This window comes from Penicillium pulvis, assembly GCF_028828015.1.
Source record: "Penicillium pulvis strain IBT 33274 chromosome Unknown scaffold_8_segment0_segment0, whole genome shotgun sequence".
Lineage (NCBI taxonomy): Eukaryota > Fungi > Ascomycota > Eurotiomycetes > Eurotiales > Aspergillaceae > Penicillium > Penicillium pulvis.
In genome coordinates this window covers 5,356,322-5,383,921 of record NW_026643080.1, presented here as the reverse complement: position 1 = coordinate 5,383,921, position 27,600 = coordinate 5,356,322, and the positions used below count along the sequence as shown (strand labels likewise).

The window sequence follows — 27,600 nt, the reverse complement described above, 5'->3', positions numbered from 1 at the left end:
TCCAGAGTTTACCCTGCAAGCTAGATTTTTAGCGTCCATAGCTCAGCGAAAACTAAAAAATTGGTGCCCTTATCAACCGCACAGTCAGGGCACTCGGCCTACCCGAGGCGTCGATCCCGGGATGCCGGTCCACGGCCAAATCCCTTGGCGGATATAGCCACCTCCTGAGAGAATTGGTCCATGCGAGGATAGGAGAATATGACAGCGCAATGATCCACTCCTATGTGATCATCAAAAAGATCGTCGCAAGCTGAGCGCGAAGACGAACCACAACATGGAAGCGGGGAGCTCAAAACCCGGTTATAGATAGAAACATGAAAATCTCTGCCCCACTATGGCGAGCATCAACATTACGAATCAATTGGATGAGAAGTGACATGGAAAAGGGCCCTGGAAAACGAGCACAGACGCCACAAGTGGATCCGACGCACACCACCTGATGCTAGTGCAGAAAAATATCCATGTTTCGCTACACTCTACACTGGAAAATCCAGAACGTCCCCACTAGTATCCATATCACCGTGTTACATGCACTTTGAAACAGAAGCATAACACAACTATTCCGAGCGCTTTTTCTCCGGCAGTGTCCACCCATTGAGGTATCCAACTCCGACATTCAGATAGGTAGCGTATCCCAGCCACGCGGCGTACGGAGTCATTAACCAGAACGCCGTGCGGTCCGCACTCCACCAGTTGACGAGCAACAAGGCCACATTGCCCGCCAGGAGTGCCATATCGCCAAGGGCCGCGGCCGGCCGCCCCACCCCGAAGAAAAGTGGCATCCAGAGGAAGTTCAGCGCGAGTTGCGTAGTGTACAGGGTCTGGGCGCTAGCGTTGGCGTCATGCACGGCCATTGAGAGCGAGCGCGACGCCGTCGTGGTTGCATGGTGGGACGCATATCCCATTAGTCCATACAGGAGTGTCCAGGCCGGTCCGAAGAGCCAGCCCGGTGGGCTGAAGGGCGGTTGCCGGAGCTCACGGTATGTGCTTTGCGTGTTGTTTCCTATAGGATGGTCAGCGCTTGTTGAAGCTTGTTTCAGATTGTTTTTAGTGGTCTCCTCTACGCTCGGGATCGGAGTCGGGGGTTTCGGGGATTCTTACGGTTAACAAGGAGGGCCGTGGTTGTCCCGCCGATGATGGGCGTTGCGACCGCCAGTAGCGGCGACGTAAACACTCCCTGCGGGAGAGCAAATGACCAAGGCATTGTGTAGATCTGATAGTCGGGGATTGATGAGCTTGTTGTGCATGAACAAATAAATCTGGGCTTAAATGCAGGCGCGAAGTTGCATCGATCGCGATCTGGTAAGTCCTGCGTTCCACTACGTCACTGGCGCGTTCCGTGGCTTAGAAGGCCATCCCACTACACTATTTTTCAGCACTAGATACATAACATTCGGATGATTTTCAAGCTCCACCCGGGATTTGTATTTTCATGCGCGATATCTTCAGATAATTTCACTGCCTGATGAACGACCGTGCTTCGCTCCACTCAAGCTCATCCCCTGCACGTTCGTCACAGACCAGAAAAATCATGAAACCCCTTTTGCGGGTCTCATTTGCCAAGTTGAGACGGTCAAGGAGGATTAAGTATGACGCTGCCCAATAGATTGTCCGTGTGTTCAGGCCTGTGGCGTCGCGCAAGGGCCGATATCAGATGAAATGGCCAGATAAGGAAAGTCGAGCGAGGTCCAACGGTCAGCTGTTGGGTATTGAAGTATGAAACGCTAGATTCATGAGGAAGGTAGTGATAGCTACCCCTTAGGCATTGGTGGAACGGGCTAAACAATTAGTATCAATGGAAGAGCTTTTAGTGTGTAGCTTATTCTGAGGATCCATAGTTAATTGTTCAGATCATTGCATCAACCGTGACCAAGAACCGACCAGGTAATGATCGACCAGTATATAGTGTCTTGATCTTGACAGGCGGGCTAATTTGCCGATCTGCAGCTGCACCTTCCTGGAAAGCGTGGCCTCCGAGGGTTGTGTGGGCCTTTGCAGCTACATGCATGAAGCTATCCATGCTTTTTGCGGGCTAATTACTGGCCAATACATGTCGCTCATTCCCACCTTGGAACAAGAGAGGATATCGACGTAATGGATGGTCTGACTTGACCAGGATCTGAGTTGACCAGGATCAATCTTCTAACGTCTTAAGTGGAAAGCTCATGAAAACTTGGTTTAAATCAAAATTCAATTCCGCTACAGCCGCGGTTATTAAAAACAATAACTATTTACATGGTTGACCGCCAACCGCCTCTAATGATCTAATCTATCCACCCAAAATCTAATTATCTCTGACCGCTTATTCGGCCTTCTTGGAAGCCTTGGTTCGCAGCTTCATCAACAAATAAACAAGAGCGTACGAGCTGCACGCGAAGAGGGCAACAATGCCAATGTCACGCCAGCCGTAGTAGTACTCTTTCAGGTTAAGGTTCTTCAGATAGTCGCTTCCCTGCGTGTACTCGCAAACCTCGCAGCCCTCAGTGGCGTTGGGGTTAAGCAAGTTCATGTAGATACCAGTGCCAGACATATAATCGGCCAAGTAGTTGTAGCAGGTGGTTCCATTGGGGGTGTTGAAAACGGCCAACTCGGATTTCTTGCAGTTAACGGGGGTGTCCCATACGTTGAAGACAAGCAGACCACCGATGAGGTAGTTGAAGGGATTCAACCAGTAGATCCAGTAACGCCAGAACTCCTGGATCTGAGCGTATGGCACCAAGACACCACAGAAAGATACCAATGTACCAATAATCAGAGGGTTGACCAGGGCGGCGAAGGTGGCGTTGGGAGCGTATGCGGCGACGAATTGACCAATACCGGTGTAGACGAACTCGTAGAGGAGCATCATGAAGAAGGTAGCGCCGGCCTTGCTGGATTCACTCGGGAAACCAACGGTGTAGTACCAGCAGACGAAGTACAGCACAGCGCAGATGCACAGGTAGGGGATCTCCGAGACCACGAGAGCAGTGACGAAGGCGACCCACGAGTACATCTTGGACTTCTTCTCACGCTGCTCGTAGATTGAGCGACGCTCAATGAAGAGCGGTTGCAATTGGTTGATCACACCGGGGGCGACAAAGATGAAGTTGAAGATCGTGAACAAACGAAGCTGCATGCTGGCGACGCTGTCGCCGATCATCCAGAACGAGAAACCGTTAAACAAGGCAGACCCAATATGCAAGGCCATCTTGTTGTTGATGTAGTCGGTGTTACGGTACAAGGCAGTGCTCATGCGGATGGTCACCAACTTGCATTGTTCCCAAAGCGATGTGGCGAACTCCCGGCCATCATCGAATGTTCCAGGAGGGCTGGCTGCGGCGGTAGAGATGATCTGGTCAAGCTCCTGGGAGGCCTTTGTGTGCTCGGGAGACTCCAGCCAGACCTGATTCCAATCCCTGCCTTGGCTAAGCTGACCCGAAACGACGTCAATCATGTGTTCGGCAGGGTTGGCATTGGTAGGGCAAGGGGCACCATAGCGATTAAAGTAACCCTTAACAGTTTGACCATTATCACCGATGTCACCAAAGTAGACAGTCTTACCACCCTTGGTAAGGAGCAGCAGAGTATCGAATTCGGCAAACAGTTGAGCAGAGGGCTGGTGGATCGTAACGAGAACGGCCTGGCCAATATCGGCCAACTTGCGCAAGAAGCGCACGGTGTTGTAGGCAGATTGACCATCGAGACCCGAGGTGGGCTCGTCCAAGAAAATCAAAATGCTAGGCTTGGACACAAGCTCGACACCGATGGTGACACGCTTGCGCTGCTCAACACTCAGACCGGCACCGATGCGACCGATAAGAGTGTTGGAGATGTCGTGAAGCTCAAGCAGATCCAGGATCGTATCAACGTATTTCAACTTCTCCTCGCGAGGAACATCCCTAGGCTGACGCAATAAGGCAGAGAACTCTAGGGATTCACGGACGGTAGCGAAGGGCTCGAGAACATCAAGTTGCTCACAATATCCAGCAGAGCGCTGGAACGAGACCGGCAACTCACGACCATCAACCATGATGGAACCGTTGATCGTACCGTCAGTCTTACGCTGAGCCAGAACATCAAGTAAAGTGGTTTTTCCGGCACCCGAGGAACCCATAAGAGCTCCCAGCATACCCGGCTTCACCCATCCGTAAACATTGTCGAGCAGAACACGATCACCAGTGGGGGTCTTAACGGTGTAGGTCAAGTTCTTCCAAGTAAAGACGGATGTGTTACGAACGAGCTGATTTTCGATGTCATTGCTGGTATCACGGGCATCGTTCTCAGAGGGCTTAGTCTTCTCCGAAATCTGAGCCTCCTCATCGCCTCCAGAAGACTGGTGGTGAGCACTGAGCTTCTCACGAGGGATGACAAGGCAGGATCCGCCCTCGCCGGGGGATTGCCATCCAGACGTGGCAAAAATAGTAACAGCGACGAAGAGAACCCACCAGGCCCAGAGAATACCGAAGTTTCTCCAGAGATGCGAGTGACTATAAGACAACGAAGCTAGGTAGTCGACACCAGAGACGGAAGTAGCGCCCTGAACCGCTCCACCAACGCCCGCACAAGACTGGTATAGCGAGTTCTCGTAGCCAGAACCATTAGGGATGAGATTGTTTCCAACACAAGGAATTTCTTTGCCATAAAATTCATTGGAAAGAAGAGCCTCGAAACCGTAGGCCAAGGGATCAATCCAGTAGATCCAGCCAAGCCAAGGGTGCATCTCCGGCTTCTCGATCATGTAACCAACGTACATAATGAGAGCGGAGATCATGAATCCGGAGACCTTGGATGCACCATCAAATGTCGAGAAAAGAGCACCGATAGCTCGGAAAAAGGCAGTCATACACTATCGACAACGTTAGTACATGGTCTTTATTGGGAGAAAGGTTAACTTACCATAGTAGCCGTGAAGACCACAATCCAGTAGGTGAAAAAGGCGCCAGCAGACATAGTCAAGCCAACCATGAAGTAAACAACCAGCGAGAACATGCTAACTTGGAACAGAAGAACCGGGATATCCGCGGCAATCTGAGCCAAGCAGAACGCAGCCGGGTGGAAGTATGCGAAACCCTTGTGTTTGATAAGGACAGGGCGACCGCTAAAAGAGTCCGTAACCTCGGACATGGCGAGCAAACTGTTGTAGAGCAGGGAGAAGAAAAGGGCACCGGACTTCACGAACAGTCCACTAGAGTTGTCGGCAGCAGCGTAGAAGAGAGATCCAGCAATCAAAGCTTGCATCAGAGTCGCAACCTGCTTAATGATGAAGGTAGCCTTATCTCCCCAAATAATCTGGTATTGTCGCGCAATACAGGCCTTCACCTGCTCGATGATGCTAACAGTCAGGGGGCTGTTCTTAGGAAGCCCCTTAGAGGTCTCAAAGGCAACGCCGTCTTTGAAATCTTGTGTACGTTGTTGAGCGACGTCCGAAGTGGGGTAGTCGTATTCAGAGATCATGCGCGAATGAGTAGATGATTTATCGTAGACCTCGCGAAGCGCGTCCTTATTCCGTGGGAAGCGATTCTCGTAGCCCTCGCGAATGCGGCGCTCGGTGGGCACGGTGATACCAGTGAGGAAGTCGGCAACGTTAGAACCCTCACGACAGATGAAGCCCGCCTCCTCCATGAATGGACGAGCCTCGGCGCGAGGGCCGTAGTACACCTGCTCACCCTCGTCAAGAACCAAGACCTTGTCGAAAAGGTCGTAGATTCCGTTACCAGCCTGATAGAGAGTAACGATCGTCGAGAGACCCAGGGTATCGGTCATAGCACGAAGTGATTTGGCCCACTCCAGGGCAGTACTAGCGTCGAGACCACGGGTACTGTTATCCCAGCAGAAAATGGATCCGCGAGTAGCCATGCACTCGATGATGGAGACACGCTTACGCTCACCACCAGAGACACCGCGAACGAACTCGTTTCCGACCTTGGTATTCTCGGTGTGCGAAATTCCCATAGCTTCGAGCAAGAATTTCTTCGACTCTTCACGGTAAGCTTCGGGGGATTCAACGCCGTCGGGAAGTTTGAATGGAACCTTAAGACGAGTTGCGAAGTCCATCGTCTGGCCAACTGTCAAGGTGGGGAAGAACACTTCCTCCTCGGTATTGATGACGATCTGGCCGCGGTAGTTGCTTGCCTCATCAGAGGTCAATGAACCGAATCGAACATCACCCTCCACGGATTTATATCCTCCTCGCTTGTTGGCAAGCATCTTCAATAGTGTGGTGCAGCCGGAACCAGGACGGCCCAGGACCAGAAGCATCTCACCGGGCTTGACGCAACCATGACTGTTGTGCAGGATACTCCGGAGTGGGGGCTTGTTGCGCGACTCCTTAATGTGGGTGGGAATATTGAATTGCGAAAGGAAGTTTTCGTTGACAGCAGCATCGGCACTGACCACCTCCACGTTGAGATTTTGCCAAGTGACACCCAGTTCCTGGCGCTTGAATCCGGAGTTCAGGTCTCGCTCATGTTGTTCTTGGACGCGCGAGAGTAAACCCCAGTCGTTGGTATGGCTAGATGCAGAGCTGGATTTAGAGCTGTTCTTGACGGAAGCCTCCTCTCCAACGATAGTGACAGCGGCACTCTCTGTATCATCTTTAATATCCATCGACCCTCTTCGGGACGATGAGGGATGGTTAGAACCCTCCATGATGAAACCGAATTGTTGGTGAAAACGTAGGGTCTAGGTTCCAGGTGGGCAGCCATTTTCCTTTATAAAGAAGTAAGACGTATCTTCTCAATCTTTAGAGTGGGTCAATCATCTACGGAACGGCTTTCTAAATTTGCCCGAATGGCCGATTTCCAATCATGGCTCGGCATCAGGGGAATATATCCCGAATCGAGCCCGGAGACCACTGTTTTCCACGCGGCGGGCCAGCCAACAGCGACAGATCAATTGACTCCGCGACCCCTTTTTGACACATCTATTTGTTGAAACGAATCAGGGACCCACGTCATGCGTGGAAATTTCTGCTCTCGAACCAAAGGTGGATCTCCAGGCAGGGATGACCCACGATAATCATTAACTCGGGCCCTGGCCCTTCCGCTGACTCATCATTTACTTTGTTTCCCTTGCCATGCAACGGTTATGCACATTCTTTTCCTCCGGCTTTCTCATGCACAAGATGCATCTCATGAGGCTGTCAGCTCTAAGGGCATCCGGACCTTCCATCCATGTGGTTATCATCTCTTCCGATCGATTGATCGGTGTTTGTCGGCACTAGCGATGCAACTCGGGCTCCGGATGATTGTTCATCAACCGGGTGGAGTCGGTCTTTGCAAATACCCGCTGACTCAGCGGGACGGAAGCCAGCTTATCCCCTGGATCTAATGTAATGTTCCAGAGCCTGGAACGGATATACGGATGTTTAGTATTTTGAACCTGACCACGCTCCACCAGGATCACTAGGCTGCAAGATAGGCTGCAAGATAGGCTGCGGGGAACGCGTGGCTATATTCTCGTAATTGGCAATTATTGATCTGTGCTCAACTTCCAAGGTTCTCTCCTGGAACAGCACATGCTCTTGACTTTCTCCGAGGTTTGTCTTCTACCCTTTAATCTAGAACATATGTCGATAGATTTGTCCTTGCCTTGGGCACCAGCTTCAAAAGTTCATGATTTCTGGTGTCATCCAAAAGCCGAAAATCAAAACAAGATGAATTTTTTTTGAATAAGATTTATTCTATGTCTGAAGATCTCAAAATCGTACCTTGTGATGAGAAAATCGGAAAAGATCATCACGTGGCTTTTAAGTTTTGTGGGGCGGCCCGCGAAGCCCATTATACGCCTCCCGGGAAATCATATGCCTCCATGACACAACCCGGATCTCATGGTCATACATGTTATCTTTCATCTCGTAGAAGACGGCAAACCTGCAGGGCTGAAGCCACGAAATCCCAGCCTATCCCTCAAAAAGAAAAAGTAGCCCCGGTGGTGGTGAAACAAAGCAAATATCTTCACCAGACATCCCTCCTACCCGGAATAAACCTTTGACCAAACAACTGAATCTCGAACTTGTTCTTTGAAGTGCGAAACAAAGATTGTTCTTTTCCTTCATCATCGAGGTGGTATCCTAATCTTAGGCATTCAGAAAATGGGTGGACTGCCGGTAGCTTGAGTTCTTTAGGGATAGCCATCCCGAGGGTTCGGGGAATATATATCGCTGCCCTTGAGTCTTTGAGCGGATTAGTCAATCAACCAAGAAACATCGTTTGGCAGCCTATCTCGAAAGCCGTGCAAATAGTCTTCCAACTACCAGTCATCCAACCCAATTTTGAAACGAGGAGATGCCTCCCAACAAATTCTCTGGTGCACGAGAAAAAGTATTTCTCGAAATCGTAAGGCATCGTTCTTCTATGAGCGAACAGAAGGACCGTTTGAACAAAAGGATGGAATGAACGTGAAAATTGTCCAAGGCAGCCTGGGAAGATAATTTTGAGATGAACTTGCAAGGCTATCTTAGCTAGCAACTGATGACAGACCATTGAAACAAAGGATCCATGGATGCCGCATTCAAAGTTTCTGCAACCCAGACCTGGACCGGCTGCAGCTCAACCGTCTCTCTTCATCCCCAGCCGTGTTATTGTCCTCACCAGGACCTTCTTTTTTCGTCTCCTTTTCTTATGCAATAGCTGTCATCTATTGGGACTCACATAATGACGGCTTGTAATAGCCATGCGATGCCTGATCTGATAGTTACTGGCCGGGGCAATAAGCATACATGACCAATTGATATACTTGCGACTGTGATGAAGTTCAATTTGGGTATAAAATGGGTGTCAAACAATAGAGACTACAAGCCAAAAAGAGAATGCCAGCCAATGAGCGCCTGATACAAAATATGTAAAGTTCTGAAATTGAACTTCAATCCGAATCGATAACAATTGGATCAAAAAGATTGCCCATACCTTGAATAGACGAACATTGGAACCGTGGAATACTGTTCATGTCAATAGAGGCCATAGACTCTGGCTTGACATTAGATACCTGAAGGGCGGGTTCAATCTCAATATGACCTGTCTTGTAAGCGAAGAAGTTGATTTCGGGATCAGGCTGGGCTTCATCATCTTGCGGAAGTCCATAATCTTGCGGGAGTCCATCATCCTGCGGGAATTCATCATCCGGCGGAAGGTCATCAACCCGCGGAAGGTCATCATCCTGCGGAAGGTCATCATCCTGCGGAAGGTCATCATCCTGCGGAAGGTCATAATCCTGCGGAAGGTCATCATCGGGCGAGTATTCGTCACCGAGCTGAAATTCGTCATCGAGCTGGGATTTGGTGCCAAGCCAAGGTTTGATATCAGTCTGGGAACACGTATTGGCAAGGAGATCAGAGTCCATTCGGGATTCAATACCAAGCTCCGATTGCACTTCAAGCTCGGGCTTATTGTCGGCCTTAGGGTCGATCTCCATCTGGGATTCGACAACCCGCGACTGGTCATCATCTGGTTTCAACTTCGTTTCGTGAGAGCTCTCAGCGAAGTCAGTCGGCTCATCACCACGGCAGTTGTTGCAGCGGACATGCTCATCACCACACTTGTCGACAAACTCTGGACGATCTTCCTCGTGGTCTCCATAAATGCAGTACTTCTTCTCTTCCATGCAATAAACACAGATTCCAGAGTACACAAGGTTGGAGTTGCGGGGAGTACCACAGCTGAGACAAAAGTGGTATGGGATGATTTGTGGTTCCACCTTCGAGTCTTGGGAATCGACGGACATATCCTCCACCTTGGAGACTTCAGACTTGATGGACGCATCGAGATCAATTTCCATTTTCGTAGTCGTTTCGATGGCTGAGATTTCATTGACGGGGGTGATATATGAAACCTCATGGCTATGCAACGGTGGTGATCCAGTGCCGCTTGTTCCCAAAGCTAGAATCTCATCAGCGGCACCTTTTCAATGCTGAGGAGATAAGGACTTACACTGACTTCCTCGAAAGAACTTTTCATACTTGGTCGCGAGAGCCAGCATATTTTCACGGTGTTCCCTCTCCCTCCTTTGTCGCTTGTAAATCCGATCGGCCTGTTTAAGCGTTAGTGATATTCTAAGCCGCAGAGAAAGTAGAGAAGACTTGCATCACGATGGAACATCCGACACGCACTGCACATCTTGCAAAATTGCCGACCATTCATTGAGACAAACTCCTCTGGTCCGAAAACCTGCCGGCATTTGATACACCCAAGCTGTTGGATGCCCTGGGCCTGGGCGGCCTTGGCCGTATTCCAGCCCTCCATGCGAGCAAATGACGGGGAGGTATTGTAGAGGTGACGAAAAGAAGACGGGGGCTCTTGGGACATCTGGCGGTTCTGATGCACAAGGCGTAAGTTGTTAGGGCTCGAGAAGTTCGGGTTGTCAGATCACGGTTTGAACGACATGAGATTCCGAGTTGTGGACATGAGTAGGACGGGGCTGCAGGATCTGCTTCCACTGATGACGGAAGAGCATTCAAGTCTTGATTGTGCACATTGAGGTCAGTGTAGTAGTGGTGGATAGAAGTAGAGCTATGCAGGCGTTTAGACATAGCAATCAACCAATTGTCAAGTATACGAAGGTGCATATCGGATTGGTGGCTAAAACCCGTGAAACAATTATCTAGATCTGAACCGTTCCATGGCAGATTAATATTAACAAACTCTGACAAAGTAATAGAACGATTTGTGAAAGTGATCGAACGATTCCTCTAGCTTATAAGCCCGTTAATCGGATCTGAGTCGATAGGTTGTATAGATGATATCGAATTCTCAACATTTGCAACGTTATATGGCAAACGTTTTCTCATAGACTATGATCAAGTGATGGAACATTTTTGAGAAAGTAATTGAACGATTTATGAAAGTAAGCAAACGATTTTGCACCCAATACGCCGTTCAATTCCCTTCCATCACAATACTGATTTATATCACAGCTTTCAAAGTATACACCTTGATAAACCTCAACTAAGGAGCTCTATTAAACCTACATCCAGTATGAAATATGACTCACTATATACTATCTAGCCTGAAAATTTATCAAGCTAGACATATAAATCGGGCTAGAAGCTGGGTTAATCACAGCCAATACATAATGATATGGAAGGGCCGTAATGAAAGGAATTGTATATGGTCTGCAGGCTCTGCCTCCACTAGGTAGTGGAAGAATAGCGGACAAAAATGCCATCATGCCCCTTTTGTATGAGTAGTATGTAATGTAGGATCTTTTTGAGTACGAAAATCAAGTAATAGTAACAATAGACGCCTAAAGGGAATCACGGGTATGAATATGATACAATTATAATGCACGCCTAGTACGAAGCGCTGGCTTTACAAAAAAGTTCTATGGTTACTTGGGACGTTCTAATCTGGATTTGTGGGAGTTATTCACTCCTTGATAATTACCTATATGTTATTCCATAGACAATGGACTAGCTATCGCCTTTTATTTAGAGCCATTCATGGATGATTAGCCCACCCAAAGTAATATGAAGTTGATTATCAGATATGAATGTTGATTTAGAGCTACACGCGAATTTATAACGCCCCCATCCTACTACCCATATAGAGTATATATGAGGATAACAATCAATGTGTCTAGATATATGCCTACGAATTTGTCTACTAGTATTGCTTCAATAATTTTCCTATTCTATCAAATTTGGTACTCGGATATATAATAAAGCTTTTGTATTTGTTATTATTCCAGTCCAGAGTAAAGATTCGATGCCTTCCTTGAGATATTCAAATGTTAAGTACACACCGTTCCTCCTACCGTTTACAAATATTAACGAATAAAACTCGTAGGAAACAAAGAGATCAAACCCGGGCCAGCAAATTCTGCAGGTTACAGATTTGTACATAGGAAACTAAATTTGGTCTTTCCGTAATATTTTGAACTAACATGTTGAGACTGAAAATTGACACTACAAGTCTAGACCTCCTGGGACGATCGCTTCTGCCGTTGAAGCCTGCTTCGAAGGTGTGCTGTGTATCCGAACAAAAAAAGGAAGCCTATTGTCACGATGAATATCAAGGCATTGAATCTCTTGTGACATATTTGCTCATCATTGAAGCAGTTGCATGCGATTAGAGAACCATAAACCAAGATCAACAGCGCCAAGAGAGTTCTAGTCCTATTAGTCAGGGGTTTCCGCAGGGATAGGTAGGTTTGAATTTCTCACTTGAAAAAATGTCTGGCAAATGGCGCAATGCAATATTTGGCAACAAAATCTCCAGGATAGGAATCCACAATCTCAACAAGGCGGTTAGAGGGTGCTCCATTGTCCAGTTTGCTGTGACCCGATTGGGGCCCGCGACCTTGCGCATACTTTGGTTCCATATTGGCTAGTGCCGCTGATGAATGATATATTCGAATTTGAATCGGAGGAACTGAATTGTAGAAGACGGGATGTAGGGAATATCGCAGGAGAATGAAGAGTGGGGGCGCAGGCGGTCAGAACCTGAGACATTAATATCAGACCCAAGCTATACGCTCTTTCACCGGGTTAATCCCGCCATTCTGGAAGATAATGAACAATAACAGCTCGAATGACAGGTAAACAAGCACAAATAATGGCTAGTGCTGACATACTGGGCTCCGTGCTTTACCGACAGCAATAGATCTTTCAGGGCTGGCTCTGTAAAAATCCAGGACAGATTCCCTCATCCACAAGCTCATGCTCGGGGTCAGGAGGCGTGAGTAGGAAAGGAGGCGCCAAGTCGGCTTTCTTGCGAAAGAGAAAACTGTACGCTTGGTGAATTCATTTGTGATTTTTACTTATGACACAAGAGGAATTTGCATCTTTCAAGAATTGTCAAGAGGCCCGTTGCAACAGAATGGCCAAGGCAAAGGGTAGATATTTGCGAAGCGCGACGATATGATCTAAGTTCTGGCAGTCGAGGCAAGGGCATCAGACGCGAAGAAAAAAAAAACGTGCCTTAAGATCATGGCCGGCGAAGACACATGTTGAGTGGATGGCCAGTATAATAAGTCAAGATGATGACTCAATGGATGTAGTATTTTGTGACCAGTGTTTAATCAAGGTACACAATCTATTTGTAGTAACATAACTGCGCTTGAAATTCTTTGAAGCCATTAAAGCGATATAGTTATTTGTATATTGAACTATCGCTCTGCGTATCATTGGGGCTGGTCAAAAACTAGTGAGTGATGCAGCCCACGGATGTACTTGATACTATTGAAAAAATCCCACTGACCAAAACCGAATGTCGCTTCATGATGTACGTACTCCTGCCGCGTCCAAGTAATCTCCAAAATTAAACGCCTACTTAAAACTTTTCTTTGGCTGTGTGGAAAAAGTCAGCGCTGCCCCTGTGGTAGCGTAAGTGGTGTAGAAAGAAACATACCTCATCACATCTCCTTGATTTGCTGGAAGCAGATGAACCGAGCTAGCTCACCCCTCCTGCTTGCCGTTTCTAACTCGGATACAGCGATCTCAAGTGATCTCATGTCCATTTCGTCTTCATCCCCCATCAAAGGCTCATCCGCTCCCGGAAGTAAGGGCAGCGCGGGGATATCCAAAGCGGTTTGTAATGAATCAAGGCGATACAAGAGGTCTTGTTGTGCTAGGCGCTGCATGGAAGTACATGCAAGCACATGACGGATATCAGGCTCAGAAGCCCGGGCTTCCTTCTGGATCTTTTGTAAGGAGAGTTCGCATAATCGGTAAGCAAGTTGATCAGAGTCGGTGGGTGGGTTGTGTGTTGCGAATGATGGGGGAGGGGGGTTGGGTTGACCACGCGCAGTTGTTTTCGCCGTCGGTTGAGGCTTGGGGAGAGGTTGCGGGTGATGACTCTAGTAGCTTGCATGATGAAGAATATGATGCTGAAGAGATGAAGTTTGTGCAGAGGAAACACGATGAGGCTTTAGATATTAAAGGTTTGGACTTTCTACTATGAATTTATTGTATCATGGGCAAACAATGCCGCCGCGTCATACCACTCTCTGAACACTGCTCTTTTGGCGGGAAACCCCGTCTATGGTCCTTGCATGGCTTTCGCCACTGCATCATGCATCATGCCACCTCCGCACGGTTGTGCAGCAGCCCATCGACCTATTGGGGTTACAAATGGGCCATACCCTGTCGATCCTTTCCACCTTACATGTTTGCTAGTTCTGAGTTGTTTTAAATCCTTAAGTCGGGATTGCGAAAGCGCTACCAGAAGTGGGTGACGACCATGGTTACTCGAAACTGGTGCCATCGCTGCATTATTTTGCTAGGAACCAATGCCAAGATCCACTAGTCTATATTAGGAATGGATCAGGAATACCAATATTCCCGTATCAGTGTCAACACGGTGACTTGGCTTAACTTTAATACATTTGATCTCTCTTGTGACTGTATTGAAGAAACAAGGCCACTGGAAATTTCCATGTTAATGAGACCCAGACCTCGGAGCCTGGAAGAACCTCGAGAATCTGGCGAGGTCCAAGGAGGAACATCCAGGGGCCAATCAGTAACTACAGATATAAGGACTCCACCCTTCAAGCCTCTGACTTCCCCCCTTTCTACACCGTCAGCCTAGAGTCAAGTACCAATATTCCTCCAATGCCCGCTACAGTCGCGCAGATCATCGAGCATGATGAAAACGATCCCGAGCTCTTGGAGCGCATAGCCTTTCGAACGGTAAAACCACCAATCACCATTATTAAGCCCAACCCAGAATGGCCGCAGCGGTACGAAGAAGTCAAAGAACGGATTGAAAAAGCCCTTGGGGCCTTCATCTTAGACATCGCTCATGTCGGCTCTACCAGCGTTCCCGGCCTTCCAGCTAAAGACATCATCGATGTCGATCTGTCTCTAAAAGATGCCACGCATGAAGCATCCTACGTGAAGCCCCTGGAAGAGGCAGGATTTCGGTTCCTCTTACGCGAGCCGCGATGGCATCAGCACCGGTTCTTCGTGGAAGACTGGCCCAAAGCTTACCACGTCAATCTTCACGTGTGGGGTCCCGACTCGCCTGAAACTGTTCGACATCGTATTTTTCGTGACTGGTTACGCAAAACGCCAGCGGATCAAGATCTTTATGCCAAAGTGAAACGCGACGCGGCTGAACAGACGGCTGTAGCTGGAGATTCCCTTTTGGAATATAATCTACGGAAAGAAAAAACAATAAAGGAGATCCTAGAAAGGGCATTTCGTGATTTGGGCTACATTGAATGAGACACTTCAGTGATTTAAGTGGCGTCGGAACTGTGAATATGTATTTGAAGCTTACGAGTCATGCTGCTGCTCACTGAAGTGTTTTCTGTACGAAGTATTGGCTTCGTTTTGCCCTTACCCCGCACTTCTTATCTTTATGCAAAACACCAAAGCAGTGCCCAAACTTTGTACAGTGTGAGCAAATCGCACCTCATCTTCAATTATGATGTAAACACGCCATGGAGCATTAGATTGACTCGAGGAAGTTCCGTGAACATTGAATTCTTTTCTATGGACCTATCATTTACATACCTCCAGAGCTACATATACCTATCACCCGGTACATTCCGCTTCTTTATCCTGGCATACAAGGGTGACCATGGTCAAACCAAGGCTCAGATGTCAGTCTCTCGCAGCCACCTGTCATACATGGATATCAATTGAGGATATATCCTTGAAATTGGACAAAACACTCCTTCCAGGCCAAGTCTACCTAAATAGACCCTAGCTCCATTTCGACCCACATCTTTGGAAAGCCTTTCCCGATTGCGACCCCGAACCCCCCCAATACAACATCTAAGACCCAGTTTTCTCGGGATCAAGCCCGATCAACCAATCTTCATTCGTGAACAATGCAAGTTTATCGCAATGAGTCACCGAAGTCGGCAGCGACAACCGATACAAAATAAATCTCAGTCTACACTTTTCGTCGCAAAGAAACGCACCATCTATTACCATAACTCTAAGGTACTATAGCATGGCCACCGAGCACAAAGCCAGCACCATAATTGCTGAGCAACCATATCATTCAGCAGAGTATGGAGAACCTTCGGCATCAGTCACATCAGCCAATGTGTACCCCAGTGTACGTGACGAAGAAGCCCCGCAGTCGGCATTTTCGATCATCGAACCACCCGCGCAGCTTTCGACCGTCACAACGCACATTCTAGACCCGGTCCCCAATGACATTTTCCCCGATGGCGGTCTCCGCTCCTGGAGTGTGATCACAGGATCATTCCTCTTGCTCATGAGTACCTATGGCTTGATGAACTCCACCGGTGTGCTGCAGAGTTATTTTGCGACCCACCAATTATCGACTTACTCCACCAGTGCTGTGGGTTGGATCCCCGGTGTCTTTCTGTTTTTTGGACTGGGGTTGAGTGCTCAGGTGGGATCGATGTTTGACCGGTATGGTCCGACGGGGATTCTGATCACGGGTACTGGGTGCTATGTCGCGGGTCTCTTGCTTCTGGCGGAATGTCGGCTGTATTGGCACTTTATTTTGACGATGGGGGTGTTGACTGGAACGGGTTCGGCACTTTTGAGTACTGTTGCGTTGTCGGCTGTGCCGCATTGGTTTGATCGCAGGGTCGGGTTGGCCATGGGGACTGCTATGGCTGGTGGTGGAGCCGGAGGTGTGGTCTTTCCGCTGGTACTAAGGGCGGGGTTTACGAATTTGGGATACAGGTGGACGATTAGACTGCTGGCTCTGATCATTGGTATTTTATGTGGGGTGGCCATTCTGCTGGTTAGGTCTCGTTTGCCGAAAGGTCGAAGCCGGTCGACTATCAACCTGCGGGCCTTCAAGGATACCAGGTTCACTTGGTTAACATTGGGAACTTTTAGTAAGTGTACTTGAGATGGTCCATTATCAATCTTGATCGATGAGTAACTGAAACCTATGCAGGCTTGGAGTTGGAAGTCTTTGCCGGGATTGGTCTATACCCAACATACGTTGTGATGCAGGGTTTTAGCACTTCCACCAGTGTTATTCTTCTTGCCGTGCTGAGCGTGTATGAGCAATCATCCATCTCTTCTCCATGATGTATCTATGAGCTAACGCATTTGATCGGTAGATTTTCCACTGTTGGTCGGCTGATGGCTGGTGGCATCGCTGACAAGTACGGACGGATCAACACACAGGCCATTCTTATCGCGCTCGGGGCCCTAGCAATTTTCATAATATGGTTGCCATTCGGTGACACACTGCCTGGTCTGTATATGTTCAGCGCAGTGTTTGGGCTTGCATCTGGCTCTTTCCTGAGTTTAGCACCGGCATGCATCGGACAGATATCCAAGGCGAGTGAAGTCGGAGGAAGATTCGGGATTTGCTACTCCCTGGTCAGCATAGCGTGAGTATCGAATTCCTGTTATGCTCTTGATATTCAATGATCTGACTATTTATGTACCCACAGAACCCTGATCTGTATTCCTATCGGTGGTGAGATGTTGCAAAAGGTGGGCAAGAAAGCGATGGTCGGTTATCTGGGAAGCGTGCTCATCGTGGCATTGGGCATGTTTACCATGGCGCGATGGGCGTGCTTGGGCTATCGGTGGAGATGGCAGGCCAAAATCTAACCAAATACACACTGCTCAACAGATCAAAAGAAGCCGGGCGCATTCAATCTTTGGATAATTCATCATTGTTATGGCAGTAGACAGCCATGCAGGCGTGTCAAAGCTAAACTGGCAAATTTAGAGTACTTCGTTAAGACATAGATTGCCATTCATGGGCTCGGATGTTAAATCCGGTCTTTTAATTCACATAAAAGCTTGAATTGCGACCGACAAGAGTAGAGTGCTCTAGTTTTTCTCGCCACCTTGTCCGGAGAGGAGTTCCTCCCTAGGGTTTATTAGCACAAGCGACCGACGATTGACGGATGATGGAGATCTCATACAGGTGCTGGTCGAGTTCCTCATTGTGCTTCTTGTGTTCCTTCAGTTTCTTCCGCAGAAGCTCGAGCCTGCAGGGACGAATTAGAGTTGTGGGCAAGGTATTCGAGGGGTGCTGGAGGAACGGACTTCTCCTTCTCGAGTTCATAAATGTACATTCCCTCATTCGCAGCCTCACGTCGGGTGAATTGGTCTTTCCTGTTGCCCAAGTCAACATACATCGTACACATCTGGTCGAGGTCAAATCGGTAGCGTACTCGACCATAAATCCATGCGCCTTTGGGTTGCCCGTGTCTCCTCCCGCCATCATCGAGGGTACAGCGGAGAACGATCGTTTGTGGGTCGCGCGAAGGGTGGACCGGAGAATGGCGGACTGCATCGTGACGGAAAGTGGGGGGTTGTGGATCAACAAAATTGGATGGATGTAGGTCCGAAATTTTCAAGGAAAGCTGCTTTTTTGTTTCAAAAATGGCAGGAAAGGATTGAGGGGTTTCCGGGAGGGGGATGGTGCAGGAACCAAGGCGGGAAGTCAGTGACAATATGATGTGGTGTGATTCTGGCTGAATCCGGGAGCTTAAATTGGCTGTCATCGGTGTCATCGGCTTCTCCACACGAAAAGTGGGTCTAAGTGGAGAACATCAACCGGGGAGCAATCACGACTCAAGGGTACCTAGTATACACCTTGAAGAACAATTATTTGGAAGTGCGAAGGAAAAGGAAAAAGAAAACACAAGCAACGTATCAAGGGTCGAACCAGCGACCTTCCAATTCCGGAATAAATCAAAAAAGTGGTGAATCGATCAAAAAAGGAGGAACAAAACCACACTTGGGAAGCAAAATACTCACAACAATGTCACTCGTCCTCAACTCAGCCTCAAAGGTATCCCCACGATGCCAACCATAACTTCAAAAACCAACAACAAACCATATCAATTAGATATGTTTATTTTAATTTGACAAAAAAAATTTGCCGATACATTGTAGCAGGTCCGCTGCCCAGCTCCTAACCGCGGCAACCCCCCAAACTAACTGGGTATGGCCAGGTGTTACGCTCGCCGTACTACGCAGTATCCCCATGGCTCCCATGGGTCCCGTGTACCTGAAGTGGGGGCCCGCAAACCCAAGTGGAGACGATAGCGAGCTGGAAACCACTGGGCTACGTGGAGGCCGGATGGGATTTTGACCCTAGCTAGGGCCCTTAAGGGAGAAATATAGGACTTGGTTGTCTGCTCATTGCCTACCTATTGCTGCCTAATTGACCCATAGCTCTTATCTTGGCTCATATTATTCTTGTCCCAATCTATCTTTGCTCTCTTGATCCATTCCACCTTTCCCTATCCATGCCCCTTTACATGTCTATAACTACCATCCCCAACGACTTCATGAATTTTGATACACTACCACTTCTACTTCTTAAATTGTCTCCCTCAACTCTTGGTATCTATGATTTTGAATCAAATCCCATGAAAATTCAATCGGAATATCATTCTCGTATAAAAGACACAATTCACACTATAGAATGTACCGGAATCCCTTCTGCAACTGTCGTGCAGAAGCAAGATCAATTCCCTCAAAGTCCGCAGTGACTTGAAGCCGACGCAGCTCTTTGTCAGTAAGCTGGTGATCCTCGTTCTCCAAGCGTTCTTGTCGCTTGTTGAGCATGCGCAGGTTGAGATACATAAACAAACCACACAAGCCGCCAAGAGTTTGGAGACCAATACAGACACCCAATGCGGTTCGATAGTATGGCGCCTCGGTGGCAATGTAGGTGTATGGTGTCCAGATACTAGCCGAGTTGCCAATTGAATTGATGAAAGCATAAGCCGCCGCACGCTTAGCAGGAGGTCGAGGGATGGCATTGGCAATCCAGGAGTAGAGGGTGCCGTTTTGGGCAAATACGAAAACCATCAAGAACATGGAGAAGTATCGGGGGCCAAAAGACCCGACAGTCATGAAAATGACAAAGCCGACGATGGTGGCCACAATCGGGTAGACGAAGAACCAGAACCGGACTTCCATCTTGTCTGACAGCCAGGAGTGGGTGAGACTGTAGAAGACCATGAAGATGTATGGTGGTGCTACCAAGAGGAGGGAAATGGTGTCACTGTAGCCGAGGGTCTTGACCAATGTTGGGAAGAAGTTTTGGAAGCCAGCTGCTCCGGTGATGCACATGTAACCGAGAGCTAGAACGTATGTCTTGATATCTGTCATCGCCAACTTCAAGCCTTTCAGCTGGCTCATTCCGCCCTGTTCATCTACGTCCGCTTCAGCTGCTTCGATTGCAAGGCGTCGCTCAGCGACGCGACGCATCTCGGGCGTTAACAATTTCCATGTCTCCGGGAAGTCGGGGAGGATGCAGATAATCACGAGTCCGACACAGACGGTAATGGAACCTTCGATGATATACAGCCATTGCCATGCCGACATGCCACGCTTTCCCTTAAGACCGCTGAGAATTCCAGCGGCGATGAGGTTTCCAAAAGCACCACTAAGCAAAGATCCAGAGTAGAAGATGCTCATTCGGAATGCCAATTCGTTCTTCGTATACCACTTCGATAGGTAGAAGAGCACGCCGGCGAAGAAGGGGGCCTCTAAGCAAAATGGTCAGTGACTGCTTCCTCATACCCAATTATTTATGTTCCACTTACCGACCAGTCCCAACAGAAAGCGACACGCTACAATGCCACCATAACTCTTGACCTGGCTCGTCAGAGCTGACACGAGACCCCATGCACAAACGAAAAATCCCAAGTAGAAAGACGGCCGACCCATGTAGTTGAGAAGCAAGTTACTCGGGACTTGCATGAGGATATAGGCAACGAAAAGAATTGATAAACCAGTTTGGTATTGTGTGTCCGTGAGATGAAGCTCCTCTGTGAGGCCTTGAAGCTTTGCGGCAGCATAATTATTGCTTTCCAAATAGTAATTAGTATAAGATTGCCAGAGTTGCATGAAAAGCGACTTACCGGTCAATGTAATTCAACAAATACACCAGTACAACCAGGGGCATAATCAATGAGTCAATTCGAACGCGCAATTTGCGCTCAATGACCTTCTCCTCTTCGGTGAGCGAGGCCCTGTAGATAGCTTCCTCGTGTGAAACCGAGGCCTTGTCCACCGCTCCGGCTGGAACGACGGTCTCCGGCCTGAAGGCATAGTCCGTGCTATTCATGATGAAAGAAAAAGACCCAGTCTAGAGGTAAACCAGGGGAATCGTGGGCGGAGCGAAAAACACCCCTTGAGAACTGGGACGGGCCAACTCTTTATCGGTTTCTTTCCAAGGAGGGGCCCAGCTCGATCAGACCTTGTTGCATGCTTCTGCATGATAAGTCCAATACGAGGGAGTTAACCTCCTTCCATTCTTTCACCCGGCGATCGCATTTACCCCGAAGACAAGTTTCTGGGGTAGAGTGTGGGGCGTGGGGGGACCAGGTCAAACCCGCCAGTGAGAGGGCGGGATAGATCAAGAATGCGGAGAGATACCGAGGGTCGATGGCGTCGTGATATTCATACTCGGCCAGTGATAGGCTGGAGAATGTGGCACACCCCACGCGGTTAAAGCCACTTATATCTGGGGTACACAGCCAAGCCGCGTATTTCAAGGAGAGCTTGATGTACACGGTTCTTGTGATGGACCGTGTCAGTACTTTGGCCACCTTGCCCAGAATATAGGCGGTAATGGTCGGAGCAAGTCCGCGTGTTGAACAACCATGTTGGGGGTGGATCTGTGGAAAGTCTTGAGGTTTGATTGGCGGTTTTTGACTTTTTTCCCCGCGCGTGTTTCTCAGCATGGTGCTTGGTCCGATGATCGTTGCTGCACAGGTGACATGGAAACCCGTCCCCGAAGCTCTTTGTTGAAGAATTGACATCATTCGAATAGGAGGGAATCTGCAGGCACAAAGCATTCTTCTTGTGGCTTGGTCTGTTCCATGGCTTTTCGGTGCGTGAAATCATACCCGACAAGTGCATGACCAGCTACCCCTCGTTTTGACTACTTAGAGCATTCAAAGCCTTTGGTCCCCTTATCATAGTGATGAATGGCAAATTATTTGGATTACATTTCCTTGGCCTCAATCAGCCAGAGGCAACAGCCACAACCTTTTCTTCTTCTGAGTCCTGGTGGTTCCCCCATCTCCCGGAATTCACCCAATGCGTGACAATGGAATGCAATAACAATGTCTGTATCCATGACAGAGTTTATTCACTGGGTAATTGAAATGTCAATCTGCCCTTTGAATGCGCTCGAATAAAAAGAAGAAAGAAGGGTTGGAATGCGAAAAAGATGGGGCTGGTTATACTCGACCGCATGGCACCTTCCCAAAATAGAGAATTTATCCTTACATTCAAAAATGAATAAAACTCACTTTATACAGAATGCAAATGATCACCGCTTCCAAGAAAATAGGTTCGTCGAGCCCTGGCGGTGATTGTCGTCTACCCCAGGAACTACATATAAAGAGTCAGCTGCTGGGGTCTTTCTGTAGCCGCAATTTACAAGCTTATCAAAGCTCCCAAGTTAGTGATGGGTAGAGAAGTTTGCCCTCCAAGTAACTTTGTTTTCTCCAGTCTTATCGGAAGTGGCATCTCTCTTGTGTAGACAATATGGACCCGCAATGACTCAATACAATGGTCAACGTCAAACCTTGGCGTCTTGCTCATGTACGGCTGCCTATTATAACAAGAGCAAATGTTCTTCAAGGGAAACTGCGGCTATCGACTATACAGTCAAAGTATGGCTGCTCAGAACAACCTTAAAAGGATCAAGGCTTACAATCCCAGAGTTCTTGGAAATTTCGCAGACAAGAATCAGTACGAGGCTCAAAGGTTCAACATCGAAAGAAGAATTATCGGATACTCCATAGTCGCACCTATAATACCCTTAAGCTCATGCTGTACGAGATGCAAAGTGCCATGCTAACCCAAGAATGCCTAGTCATTGATGATGTTGGCTTAGAACGAATGGGCGAAACCCTGGCACAGGGGGTCTAACGCACTCGACACATTCTTTATCAAACCACAGTTGTTTCGGCTTAATATCAGTTTGCAGATTAATCATTTGAATCGTACGCAACGTCATGCCATTGGTGTTTGCATTGATTTGGTTCAATGAGATCAGGTGACCCTAGGTGACCCGAATAGGTAGGAAACCCGTTAACGCACATTACGTGCATTACATGTGTCTCAAGCCATTGACTTTGCTTAACTTACGGTTCCAATAAATAATTTACAGAAGAATTTCTATTTTCACCAACAGCTAACCTGGAAACCTTGAAGATGTTGTCTTCAAGGACGAGTTTGAAGCGTCTAGAAAGTAAAGTAACGAGACTAAATAACAAGCTGTGTATCAACAAAGACCTAAACTCATGAAACGTGGGGAAACAAATACACACAGACTCCATCCAAGATTCCACAAGGCCAATCGTACACAATAACATTACTAGAAATGGGTAAAATTGCTTTGCGCCAGGTGGACCTCCTTTATGGTCCGTCAAATAGACCACTGGGATGGAAATTTCGTACGGGTCGCGGAGGAGCTTACCTTCCCATACCGCCCAAGCCATTGGCCATCCCATCCACTGTTTCTCTTCCATCGAATCCGACAGGTCGTCTTGCAGCCCTAACAACTGGCCCCTCATTACCGATTAAGGCGACTGACAGCCTCCCATGTCTCATAATATTCCATCACGCCAATGGTGTCGCCGCGTGGCGGACCCGGTCGCAACGGGCGGAGCTGAACCACTTTCCACCTGGCCTATCGGAGTCACCATAGGGCAAGCTATTGAAGCTACCACCAACCCAAAACTGGGCCCTTGTGAAACGGCCCACCGCCCCGAGAAGGAGATCTCGGGCGAATCTCACTTCCCAAAATCTCGCAGTGTCGTTGGTTGCACCATGCTTCTCTCCTCCCCCTACACCCCATAATCGCGTCCCCATGGTCGGTGAATCGCGAACACCCGCCCCCGACTCACGAGCCAAGAAGGCGCCAAACCGGCAGTCGCGCTCCTGTAAGGTCTGCCGGCTCCGTAAGGTCAAGGTACGTCCCGTGCTCAGATCCCTTACGACGGGAGGGACCGACGTTCCCGTACCGGGAGCCCTGTCCCACTACATTCCTTCAACAGGGGCCTTGGAAACTAACGTCGATCCGCCAGTGTGACCGTGTCAAGCCTTGTCACGCATGTTGTGCGCACGGGTATCCGTCTAAATGTGTTTACGAAACAGTGCCTGGCGACGAGGCGCGCCCGATCAGCCAGGCGGAGGAAATCCGAAATCTGCGGGCCGAGATCCAAGAATTAAGAACAAGGATAGATGAGAGACAAGATGGTATGTTGGCAGGCCCCTGGTCGCCTATAGCGGGTACCCTCGGCAACTAGATCCGTCCAATTGTGGGACTTCCATTGACACGTTTCCTGCAGGGTCTCACGATCAAGATCTGGAGCGGCTGGACCGGCTTGAGAGCTTATTTGAGTCTATTCGCTCTGCCCCGCTTAGTGTGGTTGACCACATCGTGCGCGAGGTTCGATTCGCTCATGGTGGGATAAAGAAAGATTTGGTGCAAGTAGGGCCATGGGAGGGTCATGAGGGTAAGTCGGCCATTCCAGCACTATTGGACCTGATTGCGCATGCTCACATAACGGCCAATCAGCATATAACAGCTACCACAATTCACGTGCTTCTCCACCACTATCTATCATTCCAATCCGCCAGCGAGCAAGCGACTCGGGTTCGGACCTCAATTTCAGTGATCCTCCGATGTATGAGGATGATGACAGCGAAGACCAAATGTCTCTGAGCAGCGTTTCAGACTCATCGGGGTCCTCCGGTACAATTTATTTGATCGGCATGCAGCGGCCTTCTGTTGACGTTTTTGTTGAACGTTTCGTCGACGCATTCAGCCCGCAGGTTGACAACAAATCTGGTCGCGCAGGAGCATTGAGGGCCGCCGCAGGCATTCGGATGTTCTCGCCACTCATCTCGGATGCTTTTGAAGCAGTCTCTGTGGCTTTCTTTGGTCGATCTATCCAGAATAAACAACTCGAAGCTTCAGGATTCCGGCTGTATCCCCGCGTTTTGCGCGAACTGCAGGAGGCATTGATTGACCCAGAGCGGTCCAAGTCCGAAGCGACCTTGGTAACAGTGACACTTCTGCTTGCCTTTGAGAGTGTGGAGCGCACCACAGCTAAGGGTGTGCCAGCTCACGTAAGAGGTGCAGTACGCTTAATTGAGCATCGTGGCCCAGAGAATCATATGTATGGTGTTGAGCACCTCTTGTTTACCGAGCTCCGGCCTTATTGGATTGCTGGTGCATGTGCGGGTCGAGAGCCTTCATTCTTAGCCCACGAAGATTGGAGGACCATTCCGTGGTCGGCTGGGACGACTACCAAAGATATCCTGCATCATTTACTCGACCTCGCCACGGAGGTGCCCGCTCTGTTGTCCCAGTCTGATTCATTCAAGGCAGCGCAGCAGGGCGCATCCAAAATGGGAGCCCAAGAAACTGCGGCCAAACAGGCTGCACTTTGGAACGGAATCACCGATCTCACTGCCCGCTTCTATCAGTGGTATCATGACTGGGTCAAGTGCTACCCAGACGGCCCGCCGGAGGAAGTCGAGCAGACGGAAGACCAAGACTTCCCCATATTCAAACGACGCGATTTGCGCACTGGCGCTACCTACACACCAACGAGGCTCTCTTACCCGAACCTTCTCCTTGCACAAACCATGTGTGTGTATTACGCGTTCCGCCTGATCCTGTCCTCGATAGATACGCGCCCAGAGGATCGGGTGAGCGTTCCAGAGCAGTACGAACTGGGATGCGGTATTTGCCGCACCTATGCATTCTATATTCTTACAGCCCCAGGAAACATGATCAATCGCCTCGCATTCCCTACACGCGTAGCATGGGAGGCCTTCCCCGACAATGGGCCCGAACGGGCTTTTATGACTGAGGTGCTGCAATTGGTTGAGAAGCGCCATTCCCTAGCGCTTTGGGGTGGTGGCATGTCGGAACTCTCGGCTAGGCAAGGCACCCCCCTCAACACAGCATGATGATGATGATGATGACGATGCAAATGTATTTATCCATGATTTGCAATTAATGAGCGCTAGATATCCTTTCGGGGCTGAGTTCATGGGTGAATCCCCCAAAAGCTTACGTCAATTTGTTTCACATGGAGTATGATTCTATGCATATGTATGTAGGCAATAATAGTAACCCGTGCAGTAGCCCGCCCGTGTCATCTTAGCGAGCCGTGGAGCTGAATAGATTAGAGATGACAAAAGCTCGTTTCCCTAAGCGCTGTCATTGGGTCGGACCTGAGGGAACCCTTCCCCACTGAGATGAAGCTAAGCTGTATCGGACTTGGGGGTCCACTACACCAACCAGTCATAGTCCCATATCTGCGATCTGCATTCAATAGTGCCAGGAACCAGATGGATCCAAAGCCATTGTGGGAAATGAGCATGAAGAAAAGGAGATAGATCAGATCTTTCAAATGTCACCTGTCCGTGCCAGTTTTCCACCATAAAAAGAAAAAGCCCGGTCCCTGACTCGTACCGTGGGTCACTCCAGCTCTAAAAAAAATCCATCATCACAATGCCTTCTTTGCATCAATTATTTACCTCGGCCCTGCTGGCCGCTACCGCTGCCCACGCGACATCAGTGAACGATTTCACCTGCGAGAGCGACTCCAACCCCATTGTTTTCCTCCACGGTCTGGGCGCAACCTGGTATGAAGACCTGAATTACATGCAGGACTGGTTCCAGCTCCAGGGCCATTGTACATATGCCAAGACCTATGGTGCTTATGAGGGGTTCCCCTTTGTGGGCGGTCTCAAGGCTATCAATGAGTCCGCCCCCGAGATCGCCGATTACATCAATGAAGTCATTGAGAAGACCGGCGCAAGCAAGGTGAACCTGGTTGGCCACTCCGAGGGTGCCTTCCAGTCCCTCTACGTGCCAAAGTTCGAGGGCGTCTCGGACAAGATTGACAAGATTGTCGCTATCGCGCCTCCCACCCACGCCACAACCTTCGCCAACCTTTACGATCTCGCTTATATCGCCGGCAACCTCAGTCGCGACATCGTTGGTGATGTCCTCGATGCCGTGGGCTGTGCTGCGTGCAATGACCTCGGCCCCGACGGCCCTGCTATCGAGCGTCTGAATGACGGAACGCCCATTGCGCAGTCTGGGAATACCCTTACCATCATTGCTTCCAAGCATGATGAGCTGGTCACCCCAATTACCACTGCGTTTGTTCACGAGTCTGGAGTCAACAATATTTGGGTTCAATCTACTTGCCCGCTGGACCCCGTTGGTCACATTGGTGAGGCTTATGATTTGAATGTCTGGAACTTGGTGAAGAATGCCTTGGAGGATACTCCCAACCGTGAATTTATCTGCTTGCTCGGATCTCCTGGCAAATAAGGGCATTAACAGGGACAGTAAATATAGCATGGGAGGGGTTTTGGTCGCATATTGACTATAGCATTAATTTTGTAATTAGCCTAGTTTACCTTAATACACATAGTCAGGTTGATTATTATGGCTTCTGTATCAAAGAAAAGATGAGATTTGGGCTTATTGATCTCTCACATCTGACGCGTGTTGCTGGCTTTGTTTGACACGAGAAGCTCCACACCGCCTTCCCAGTATCTCCAATTGCAACGTGACACTTGACCGCTATCTTGACGAAGTTCTTTGATTGGGTGAAGCAGACTGGAATCCTGCAGAATATCCATGAGGGGGTCGTTTGGACACAAAAACCCGCAAAGTGGAAAAGATTCGCCTGTCACTTCCCTGGAACTCTGGG

At 48.8% G+C, this 27,600-nt stretch overlaps 9 protein-coding genes across 9 annotated transcripts; 4 read left to right on the top strand and 5 right to left on the bottom strand.

Moving 5' to 3' along the window:
• Window positions 1-557: 557 nt before the first annotated feature.
• Window positions 558-1,204, bottom strand: N7503_011448 (TspO/MBR family protein; the record flags this gene model as incomplete). The annotated part of the gene is made up of 2 exons (XM_057070994.1): window positions 558-1,003; window positions 1,102-1,204. The coding sequence occupies 2 exons, from the start codon at window positions 1,202-1,204 to the stop codon at window positions 558-560; spliced, it is 549 nt and encodes a 182-aa protein (XP_056917605.1).
• Window positions 1,205-8,841: 7,637 nt separating this feature from the next.
• On the bottom strand, window positions 8,842-9,753 carry N7503_011447 (uncharacterized protein; the record flags this gene model as incomplete). The annotated part of the gene is made up of 1 exon (XM_057070993.1): window positions 8,842-9,753. The coding sequence occupies one exon, from the start codon at window positions 9,751-9,753 to the stop codon at window positions 8,842-8,844; it is 912 nt and encodes a 303-aa protein (XP_056917604.1).
• Window positions 9,754-13,326: 3,573 nt separating this feature from the next.
• Window positions 13,327-13,554, bottom strand: N7503_011446 (uncharacterized protein; the record flags this gene model as incomplete). Its single annotated transcript, XM_057070992.1, has 1 exon — window positions 13,327-13,554. One exon carries the CDS (start codon window positions 13,552-13,554, stop codon window positions 13,327-13,329), a length of 228 nt encoding a protein of 75 aa, XP_056917603.1.
• Window positions 13,555-14,524: 970 nt separating this feature from the next.
• Window positions 14,525-15,139, top strand: N7503_011445 (GrpB family protein; the record flags this gene model as incomplete). Its single annotated transcript, XM_057070991.1, has 1 exon — window positions 14,525-15,139. One exon carries the CDS (start codon window positions 14,525-14,527, stop codon window positions 15,137-15,139), a length of 615 nt encoding a protein of 204 aa, XP_056917602.1.
• Window positions 15,140-15,869: 730 nt separating this feature from the next.
• N7503_011444 (uncharacterized protein) lies at window positions 15,870-17,508 on the top strand. The gene is made up of 4 exons (XM_057070990.1): window positions 15,870-16,743; window positions 16,806-16,911; window positions 16,975-17,250; window positions 17,314-17,508. Exons 1-4 carry the CDS (start codon window positions 15,876-15,878, stop codon window positions 17,474-17,476), a joined length of 1,413 nt encoding a protein of 470 aa, XP_056917601.1. The 5' UTR covers window positions 15,870-15,875; the 3' UTR covers window positions 17,477-17,508.
• A 193-nt stretch (window positions 17,509-17,701) lies between these two features.
• On the bottom strand, window positions 17,702-18,170 carry N7503_011443 (uncharacterized protein; the record flags this gene model as incomplete). Its single annotated transcript, XM_057070989.1, has 4 exons — window positions 17,702-17,741; window positions 17,797-17,862; window positions 17,921-17,989; window positions 18,049-18,170. 4 exons carry the CDS (start codon window positions 18,168-18,170, stop codon window positions 17,702-17,704), a joined length of 297 nt encoding a protein of 98 aa, XP_056917600.1.
• A 1,133-nt stretch (window positions 18,171-19,303) lies between these two features.
• N7503_011442 (putative MFS transporter) lies at window positions 19,304-20,963 on the bottom strand (the record flags this gene model as incomplete). The annotated part of the gene is made up of 3 exons (XM_057070988.1): window positions 19,304-20,382; window positions 20,440-20,702; window positions 20,758-20,963. The coding sequence occupies 3 exons, from the start codon at window positions 20,961-20,963 to the stop codon at window positions 19,304-19,306; spliced, it is 1,548 nt and encodes a 515-aa protein (XP_056917599.1).
• Window positions 20,964-23,723: 2,760 nt separating this feature from the next.
• Window positions 23,724-25,837, top strand: N7503_011441 (uncharacterized protein; the record flags this gene model as incomplete). Its single annotated transcript, XM_057070987.1, has 4 exons — window positions 23,724-23,825; window positions 23,941-24,112; window positions 24,205-24,372; window positions 24,435-25,837. 4 exons carry the CDS (start codon window positions 23,724-23,726, stop codon window positions 25,835-25,837), a joined length of 1,845 nt encoding a protein of 614 aa, XP_056917598.1.
• A 547-nt stretch (window positions 25,838-26,384) lies between these two features.
• N7503_011440 (esterase/lipase family protein) lies at window positions 26,385-27,215 on the top strand (the record flags this gene model as incomplete). The annotated part of the gene is made up of 1 exon (XM_057070986.1): window positions 26,385-27,215. The coding sequence occupies one exon, from the start codon at window positions 26,385-26,387 to the stop codon at window positions 27,213-27,215; it is 831 nt and encodes a 276-aa protein (XP_056917597.1).
• Between the last annotated feature and the right edge of the window lie 385 nt (window positions 27,216-27,600).